The following is a 9,969-nucleotide window of genomic DNA, read 5'->3' on the forward strand; positions in this document are numbered from 1 at the left end:
TAAGGAATATTGGTAAGCTTTCTTTGGCAAGGGAATGGGATGGTGTCTTGAGGAATATAGGTGTACATTGGACACCGAGTCGTTCTCCAAACTTCCATTATTTGTCTTTTCTTTAGGTACTGGACAGAAGACACTAATTCTATCCGACCCCAGAACAGCTCCTCGGAACCATTTAGGCAAAAGTCTTAACATTGCAATGGACGCTTTTAGCATTAAAAACCCTACATAACATCCCTAGATGCAAGCCTCTAAATGTCAATAGAAACAGTTTTACAAAAAAGAACTACAAATCACTTGAGAAAGACTAAAAGGGCCACAACAGCCACAACAGTTATGCTGATACTAGGCCATTCCTCTCGCAAAACATCCGAGACTGACAATTTGATTTGTCTAAAACTGGAAGTGTCGGGCTTGTCTAGATTCCGAAATCCAAATGTCCTAATCTCCTGTCCAGAAGAAGCTGAACCTCGAATCGGAGTAAATTTTCGACAAAAGGAGCTACAATGCAGCCAAAAGTTACGCCACGGACTAAGCCTGTATCCGAACAGTATTTATGCAACTTCTTCTCATTATCGTAAAAGTAGATATTCCCTCGCTTGGAAACCGCCAGTGGCATGCACCAATGCCACCAGTCACTACATCTAGATACGTAACTGCTACGGGTGGAAGAGGATAGAGGAAAAGAGTAAGTTATGCTCCATGTTTCTTCTTGTGCATCCATGCTCCATATGCCAAACTTAAAGTCAGGATTCCCAGTATGCGCTACGGCTATGACTAGACGGTCTTCAAGGTTAGCTATCTGCCCTGACTTGCAGAATCTAGGTGGTGTCTTTACGCTACGAAACTCTTCTGTGTGTAGATCCAAAGCAAGTATCTTCTGAGTCTGGTAATAACTATCTACTACTAACCAGTAGATGGATCCATTCACAAACGCCGACTTCAGTCTCTCTCCCACATAGAAAAGAGGCTTACGCTTCAGTTTCCTCCATACCCCAATGTTTATTTCAAGAATCTCGCAGTAACTATAGTTACGCTGGAAGCACATCCTCACTACCTTATAGTTCCCATTAACTATGTCCCTACCGAATCCCATCCTCCAGTATCCAGGAAACACTTCAAACTTCCTGCAATTTCAATACATATATATAATAATTACTTTGATATTAGTCAATTTTCAAATTTTAGACTTACTGGATACATCGCCGATGATGTCGGTCATCTTTGGATCTCTGCCGGAAGGGAATCTGAGGAACTCTCCGGTGGAAGGATTCATGATCCAGCCTGGCACGGGCATGCAAACCAGACCGTTACAGGACAGCGACGGTCGTCTGGAAAAATCACTGTCGATATAGGGCCCTTCAACCTCCTTCGGCGTTAGCACGTTGGGGAAATCACAGTTTAGATAGATCATCTCGACCTCTTCGTCGTCGTCCACTAAGGAACCTTTTGGATAGTTTAAGAGCAAAGCGCCAGCGGACACGAATTGCATCTTCTTTTGATTTTTTTGGATAGTGAAACGCCTCCTCTCCGAGAAGCTCCTCGACTCAAGTAATGATCTCCACTGTTTTGAGACGCTTTTGAATTTGAGGATGGATTTCAGCGGCAGTCGAAGAAGAACTTCTTCCTCCAGATCCAAACCTAGCTCTTTCATCGATAGGCCGAGGGTTTTTTTTTTTTTTTTCTTTTTTCCTCTCTCTCTTTTCTTGATCTATGGTTTATTTTAGAGTTATGTATTTAAATTGAATTATACACATGTCGCCTACTCCCAGAAAAAAAAAAGAAGAAAAATCAGAATCTACCCAAATAAGCCCATCAGGCCACGCCGCCTATAACATCTTTTTTTTTCCGTTGCAAAAAGTAAAGCTATTGTGTTGTAAAGATATTGGCCGATTATGTCAAAATCCTCTCTGTCGGAAGGTGTCCGAACAGTGATTAGCATAGGCACCGTTTTCGAACATAGACTAAATTCAGGAAAAATCTATGTTCTCGATAGGAACCAAACCGATATTTTTACCCTATTGAGTCTTGTTGTGGAGGACCCATAGATCTTGGATCCAACCCGACCTGAACCAGAAATCCGATGAGTATCTAGAATTCCCGAAACTTTTTGTATATATTATTAGGGATATATGAGTGTTTCAGTATATTTTCGGTATCACAAGTATTTTCTTTTAAGTTTCGGATTTGGGTATGGTTTGGGTTTCGGGTAAACTTTAAGAATTTCAAAAATATAATTCCGATAATCTAATAAAATTTTGGACATTTTTCGGGTATGGTTTTGAGTTTCCGTTCAGATTTTGGGTAAATTTTCGGATATTTTATGGGTATTTAAATATTTTCAAGTATTTTTGGTGTTTTTAGATATTTTTTGGACTGGACCTGAACCGAACCCGACCTAGATTTGAACCAAATCCGAACCAAAACATTCTAATTATCCTATTGGAGCCAACTATCTAAGATCCGAACCAATTGGAGACCCGACATGACCCGAACCGAACTCGAATTGACAAATTCTAATTATCCTATTGGATCTGAATATCTAAAACCCGAACCCGACAAGATCCGGTCCGAATCCGACCGGAGGACTATCTAGTTTGTAATTAGTTCTCCAGCTTTCCGATTTTGTAAGAATTTTTTTTATTTTGTTAGACCCAAAGAGGTTGTGACTTTGAATCCTGGTATGAGTTTGTACAACCCATCATGATGACCGGTTATGCGTTTTACAGTCTTGTCCTATCCAAGTCCAAAAAGCCATTAAAAAAATTGATTCAGAGCTAACAGGGATTCACAACTGGCATTTAAAAAAGAAACACACACACATGTATTTGACTTTGAGGCTGCGGACAGTGGCGTCAGGTCTCTGCAGATAAAATGCAATTGTCAGCTCTTGCATGTTTATTTTACCTTATTTTTAAGCAGATAGTATGTTTAACTTTTGAGCCACCGCCATTGCTGAACTCACATCAAAGGGCCTTAGAGCAAGTCCAACGAGGAGTTCTAAGAGCATCCGCATTAGCGGTTGTAAAGGGGTTCATGGACTCGGGTTTTTAGGCCCGAAACGAAGAAAAAAAGAGAAAATGGGTTAATTTCGTTGAACCAGCTCTGAACCCGTATGATAGGGGTTCAAGCCATGTGTCAATCACCCATTAGCCACGCCATTTCAGATAGACGAGGAAGAAACACGGGTTGAGCGTGTTTCACTTCATTTTCTCTCCTCTCCGAAAAAGTTAGGGTTTCTCACAGAGAGAGGCGATTTCTCTAACGATGCCGACTGCCGGAGATTTTCTCCATCTAATCGACGACGGACTGTCTCATCCACGAGCTCAGGTCAGTATCGAGTAGATTCACGGTTTAGGGGATTCGAAATCGAGTAGATTCACGGTCTCGGGGATTCGATTCGAAATCGATTTGGGGGTTTCGAAGTAGGGTTCTAAATCGATTTGGGGGTTTCGATTTTCGGTTGTAATTCGTCATGCGGGTTCGATTTAGGGTTCGTTGCATGTTATTTGTTTCGTCTTTATGTTCTAACCATGTCGATTTCTGGTACAGATGGATCCCGCAGAAGAGAGAACAGAGAGAAAAAGGCATAAGGAGTACATCAACATGCTAGGATATGTGGCCGATTCACAATACGGGATTCCGACAAGGTGTCTGTGTGGTGAGAGAATCATTGACGAGGTTCGGGGAAAGGAGGACTATGACACTCTTCCTGGGAAGCGCTTCTTCACCTGCAAAAACTACGAGGTAAGTCTGAATTGGCATACTTGTATAAATTAGAGTATGTTTAATTTTTCTCTCCTATCAACGCAAAAACTAGTTTAAAAACATAGGAAATCCACTTCTGAAAACACAAACCAACTTAAAAACACCAACCAAAACCAAAATGGATCATTTTTCCCTAAACTCTCTCGGGTTTGTTAACCTATTAACTTCCCAGAGCTGTCAAACAATAGAGGTAGAGTCTTCTGAGGTTCCTAGGTTTAGTAGCCAGAGCTCTGAATCTCCCAAACCAGTGAAAAGGAGAAAGTGGACACAAAAAGAAGACATTGTGCTCATCAGTGCTTGGTTGAACACCAGCAAGGATCCCATAGTGAGTAATCAGCAGAAGGCAGTTGCGTTTTGGAAGAGAATAGAAGAGTATTTCAACTCAAGCCCTCAGCTCAGTGGCTTCCCTCCGAGAGAGGCAAGTCACTGTAAGCAGAAGTGGGGAAGAGTGAATGAGCAGGTGTGCAAGTTTGTCGGAAGCTATGAGGCCGCTTTGAAGGCGCAAGCTAGTGGAGAAAATGATAATGATGTCATGAAGACTGCCCATGACATCTTCTTCAATGACAACCAGGCCAAGTTCACCCTTGAACATGCGTGGAGGGAACTTAGGTTTGATCAAAAATGGAGATCAAATTGGCTTGCAAAGATGGTGCAAAGGACAAAAGGAAGGAACCTGCGGAGATGGTGCCTGACTTGGAAGAGGTTAGGCCTCCTGGTGTTAAGGCTTGCAAAGCAGCGAAATGCAATAAGCATGGGAAAGAAGTAGTTTATGATCAATTACAGAGCTTGCTAGTTGTGAAAGAGAACATATCCAAACAGAAGAAACTCCTTGATCGTCTCCTTGCCAAAAAAGATACTTTATATGATATAGAAGTGTCACTGAAAAACAAACTAGTTTCTCAAATGCTTTGATCTGGTCAGTGGCTTTATTTTTTTGAATTTACAACTTGTTTAACTTGTGCGAGACAATGTTTAGTTGCTTGTTAACTTGTTTTCTTGCTTCTTTTGCTTGTTAACTTGTTTAGTTGATTCTTTACTTGTTTACTTGAGTACTTGTTTACTTGTTTACTGGTTTACTTATGTTTGTTTCTACACTTTTTTACTAACATGAAATGCTTTGATCTGTTTTGTTTTGCAGGTCACGGGTTGTACTTGTCTACTAGTTGGTTCTGCAGGTCACAGGTTCTACCTAACTACTGTCTTTATGTTTCTGTCTACTTGTGTACTTGGTCACGGGTTGCTATGTCCTCTTGTATTGTTCTGAACTTATGTTTCTGTATCTTTGTTTCACGGGCAAAGTGTAGAATTTTGTTTGTTTCTACACTTTGTTTTTTTTTCATTCATGGTTATGTAATGGGATGCTCTATATAAACTATGTATTTCTTTTATTGCTCAAATGTGCAACAAACTCAACTTCTTCTCTTAAAAATTGTCTCTCTACTTCTTCAAATTGTCTCTCTACCTCTTCAAATTGTCTCTCTTGAGTCTACAAACTTGTTCTATCTCTACCTTTCTTTCCAAAACACAACCAAATTTCCAAACACTTTACCTTTTACACTTAACCAAATTTCCAAAACACGTAACCAAATTTCCAAATTGTGTCTCTATATATATAATTTTTTTTTCGTGAACAACATTCATTTCTCTTCTGAAAAAAAAAAATGTCTTCCTCATCGTCTGATGCCGTAGATGAAATGTTAAACGAAGCTTTAGAAGAAATGTTCGACCAACAATTTGATCATACCTTCAACTCAATAATTGATGGTCAAGCCAACTCAAAAATGTCTTCCTCATCGTCTGATGCCGTAGTTGAAATGTTAAACGAAGCTTTAGAAGAAATGCTCGACCAACAATTTGATCATACCTTCAACTCAATAATTGATGGTCAAGCCAACAAACCGAAGAGACGAGCTTATATCGAAAGAGAACGGGATAGGAAGGATTATGAGAACTTGTGTCATACTGCACAATATGGTAGTAGAGAACGAACGCGACGGATACACTCAGTATGATACATCTGACTTCGAAGCAGGAGAGTCAAGCAGAAGTTCGAAGGTGAAAAGGAGAGAAAGTGTGAATATCCCTAATATGCTTGGGATTCAGAATCAAATTCGTGATCCACAGATACATGGTCGTTTGAAAGCTGATTTAGTTGAAAATGTATGGAAAAAACATGGTAATCATGATGAATAATCTTTGTATGTTATTTATTCAAAAAAAAAAAACCTTTGTATGTTATATGTTCAAAAAAAATTAAAAAAAATCTTTCCATGTTTATTTGTTCTGAAAAGAAAAAAAAATCTTTGTATGTTTTAATTTGTTCTAAAAAAAATATTTTAATTGTATGTTTGTATGTTTTAACTCTGAATATGTTATTTTCTCAAAAAAACAAAAAAAAAATTTTGTATGTTTTAACTCTGAATATGTTATTTGCTCAAAAAAATATATAAAACTTTGTATGTTCATGAATTTTAATTGTATTGAATAAAAACTTAAAAAAAAATATTTTATTTTATTTCTATAAACCGTATCTTTAGGTTCACCAATGGAAAAGCAAAATATATACAGATTTATCATTATTTATGGTCCCACCAATGGATGCTCTAAGGAGAATATGTCTTATTAAAAAAAATCGGTAAAAAATTAAAAGCAGGTGAGAGAAGAAAGAGGAGTTGTCTGCAGAGAGGTGCAGAGAGGTGTTTAGATACTAAGTTCTACAACTGTCGTCTGTTTGTTGGATTTTGTATTTACAGAAAATTTAAATTTAAATTTTTTATTAAAATATTAATTCTTTTATTTTTTTAGAACCTTTGGCAGGTTTTTAGCGATGGGGCTGCCCTTAGTGTTCCGGGGATTCTAAGAGATGACTTCCGTAAAACAAATTATTGTTCTATCACTGTACCAGAAGGATTATATTATGTTCTGATAACCAAGTTATGACTTTCAGTTCAATATCCTTTTTTAGATGTTCTCGGTTTTTGTTTTTATTTGGTATTTGTTGAATGAATTTTGTAAAAATAGCATACTGGAGTAAAGATGAAACAAATTGTATCAGGCCATTAAAATTGATTAAAATTGACGACTAGGAAAAAGAACTCAAGGAATTAGGTTCTAGTACCTCTTTGGAACTGTTTATCATGGATAATGGAGGGGGTACATATGCTGCCATCAAGCGTACAAAGGAGCTCTTTTATTGGTTGTTCATCTCAACAACGAAGGCTGGTAAGCTTTCTTCGCAAGGGGATGGTGTCTCTCGAGGATTATAGCTGTACATTGGACACCGAGAGCTTTCTCCAAACTTACACTATTTGTATGCTTTAGGCATCGGTATAAGACACTACTACTATCCGACCCAGAACAGCTTCTCGGAACAACTGCTTCCTAAAACCAACTCTAGTTGTATACCATTTCACTTTGCGAAATTACTTTGCAATGGACGCATCTTTTAGGATTAAATAAGTACTCAAAAAATGATCCGTTTGGGTTTTAAGTCGAATTACTTTGAAAGAAACACGCATTAAGTTGAGATGTAAGCAATCAAGGCTATTACCTACAACTACACAATAATCAAATAAATAATAAAATTTAAATCATTGTTTTAAACATAGATGCAATCATGCAAGCCTCTAAATGTCAATAGAAATAGTTTTACAAAAAAAAGAGTACAAACATTACTTGAGAAGGACTACGAGGGCCACAACAGCCACAATAGTTGTGGTGATACCAAGCCATTCCTCTCGCAAAACATCCGAGACTGACAATTTGATTTGCCTAAAACAATTGGAAGTTTCGGGCTTGTCTAGATTCCGAAATCCAAATGTCCTAATTTCCTGTCCAGAAGAAACTGAACCTCGAATTGGGAGTAAATTTTCGACAAAAGGAGCAACAATACGGATGCCACTATAAGTACCTATGCCACAGACTAAGCCGGTATCCGAACAATATTTATGCAACTTCTTCTCATTATCGTAAAAGTAGAGATTACCTCGCTTGGAAACCGCCAGTGGCATGCACCAATGCCACCAGGCACTACATCTAGATACGTAACTGCTACAGGTGGAAGAGGATAGAGGAAATGAGTAAGTGATGCTCCATGTTTCTTCTTGTGCATCCATGCTCCATATGCCAAACTTAAAGTCAGGATTCCCAGTATGCGCTACGGCTATGACTAGACGGTCTTCAAGGTTAGCTATCTGCCCTGACTTGCAGAATCTAGGTGGTGTCTTTACGCTACGAAACTCTTCTGTGTGTAGATCCAAAGCAAGTATCTTCTGAGTCTGGTAATAACTATCTACTTCTAACCAGTAGATGGATCCATTCACAAACGCCGACTTCAGTCTCTCTCCCACATAGAAAAGAGGCTTACGCTTCAGTTTCCTCCATACCCCAATGTTTATTTCAAGAATCTCGCAGTAACTATAGTTACGCTGGAAGCACATCCTCACTACCTTATAGTTCCCATTAACTATGTCCCTACCGAATCCCATCCTCCAGTATCCAGGAAACACTTCAAAACCCCTTCCTGCAATTTCAATTTTTCCCCCCAAATTACTTTGATATAAGTCAATTATCAGAGTTTGTTTTAGTTATAAATAGACACTTACTGGATCCATCTACGAGGACGTCGGTCATCTTTGGATCTCTGCCGGAAGGGAATCTAAGGAACTCTCCGGTGGAAGGATTCAAAACGTTGATCCAGCCTGGCACGGGCATGCAAACCAGACCGTCACAGGACAGCGACGGTCGTCTGGAGAAATCACTGTACATATAGAGCCCTTCGCGCTCCTTCGACGATAGTGATTTGGGGAAATTACAGTCTAGATAGATCATCTCGACCTCTTCGTCGTCGTCCACTACCAACTTTGGATAATTTAAGAGCAAAGCGGCCACGAATTGCATCTTCTTTTGATTTTTTTGGATAGTGATATGCCTCCTCCTCTCCGAGAAGCTCCTCGACTCAAGTAATGATCTCCACTGCTTTGAGACGCTTTTGAATTTGAGGATGGATTTCAGCGGCAGTCGAAGAAGAACTTCTTCCTCCAGATCCAAACCTAGCTCTTTCATCGATAGGCCGAGGGTTTTTTTTCTTTTTTCCTAAATTTCTCTCTCTCTTTTTTCTTGATCTATGATTTCTTTTAGAGTTATGTATTTAAATTGAATTATACACATATCGCCTACTCCCAGAAAAAAAAAGAAGAAAAATCAGAATCTACCCAAATAAGCCCATCACGCCACGCCGCCTATAACATCTTTTCTTTTCCGTTGCAAAAAGTAAAGATCAGTAAAGCTATTGTGTTGTAAAAGATATTGGCCGATTATGTCAAAATCCTCTCGTCGAAAGGTGTCCGAACAGTGATTAGCAGGGTGGCACCCGCGTTTTTGAACATAGACTAAATTCAGGCCTGTTCCAGTACTTTGCACTGTCGAAAGCAAAATAAATAATTAGCGCTCCTAATAGCTCGAACTGTTCTCTTTTAACCAAATATTCTACAGCAGAATCACCGGACTATATACAACTTTTGACAATTTCGATGCCCCATAAATTAGGGCTGGACATTTTACCCAAACACGAAGACCCGACCAGAAAATCTCGGTGTGGATAGGAACCAAACCGATCTTTTTACCCTATTGGATCTTGTTGTGGAGGACCCGCAGATCTTGGATCCAACCCGACCTGAACCCGAAATCCAATGAGTACCTAGAATACCCGAAACTTCTTGTATATATTAGGGATATATGAGTGTTTCAGTATATTTTCGGTATTACATGTATTTTCTTTTAAGTTTCGGATTTGAGTATAGTTTTGGGTTTCGGGTAAACTTTAAGAATTTCAAAAATATAATTCCGATAATCTAATAAAATTTTGGACATTTTTCGGGTATGGTTTTGAGTTTTCGGTCAGATTTTGGGTAAATTTTCGGATATTTTTCGGGTATTTAAATATTTTCAGGTATTTTTGGTGTTTTTGGATATTTTTTGGACTGGACCCGAACCGAACCCAACCTATATTTGAACCAAATCCGAACCAAAACATTCTAATTATCCTATTGGAGCCAACTATCTAAGATCCGAACCGATCGGGGACCCGACACGACCCAAACCGAACTCGAATTGACAAATTCTAATTATCCTATTGGATCTGAATATCTAAGACCCGAAAGATCCGAACTCGACAAGATCCGATCCGAATCCGACCCGAGGATT

The 9,969-nt window shown here is 38.9% G+C and overlaps 3 protein-coding genes across 3 annotated transcripts; all 3 read right to left on the reverse strand.

Annotated features, from left to right (window-relative positions):
* Window positions 1–171: 171 nt before the first annotated feature.
* LOC106388159 (F-box/kelch-repeat protein At2g43445) lies at window positions 172–9,184 on the reverse strand. Its single transcript, XM_013828165.3, has 3 exons — window positions 8,370–9,184; window positions 1,192–8,287; window positions 172–1,124 (listed from the first exon to the last, which is right to left on the reverse strand). Exons 1-2 carry the CDS (start codon window positions 8,827–8,829, stop codon window positions 7,437–7,439), a joined length of 1,311 nt encoding a protein of 436 aa, XP_013683619.1. The 5' UTR covers window positions 8,830–9,184; the 3' UTR covers window positions 172–1,124; window positions 1,192–7,436.
* LOC125582933 (F-box/LRR-repeat protein At2g43260-like) lies at window positions 416–1,093 on the reverse strand. Its single transcript, XM_048749396.1, has one exon. It carries the CDS (start codon window positions 1,091–1,093, stop codon window positions 416–418), a length of 678 nt encoding a protein of 225 aa, XP_048605353.1.
* On the reverse strand, window positions 1,131–1,651 carry LOC106388158 (F-box/kelch-repeat protein At2g43270-like). Its single transcript, XM_048752619.1, has one exon. The coding sequence runs from the start codon at window positions 1,649–1,651 to the stop codon at window positions 1,175–1,177; it is 477 nt and encodes a 158-aa protein (XP_048608576.1). The 3' UTR covers window positions 1,131–1,174.
* Window positions 9,185–9,969: the final 785 nt, after the last annotated feature.

The sequence above is a fragment of the Brassica napus genome, chromosome C3 (assembly GCF_020379485.1).
Source record: "Brassica napus cultivar Da-Ae chromosome C3, Da-Ae, whole genome shotgun sequence".
Lineage (NCBI taxonomy): Eukaryota > Viridiplantae > Streptophyta > Magnoliopsida > Brassicales > Brassicaceae > Brassica > Brassica napus.

Coding starts and splice junctions, on each gene's coding strand:
- LOC106388158 (XM_048752619.1), bottom strand. CDS start 1,651: ATGAAAGAGCTAGGTTTGGATCTGGAGGAAGAAGTTCTTCTTCGACTG.
- LOC125582933 (XM_048749396.1), bottom strand. CDS start 1,093: ATGGGATTCGGTAGGGACATAGTTAATGGGAACTATAAGGTAGTGAGG.
- LOC106388159 (XM_013828165.3), bottom strand. CDS start 8,829: ATGAAAGAGCTAGGTTTGGATCTGGAGGAAGAAGTTCTTCTTCGACTG. Junction 8,288..8,369: donor CGTCCTCGTAGATGGATCCA/GTAAGTGTCTAT, acceptor TTGAAATTGCAG/GAAGGGGTTTTGAAGTGTTT.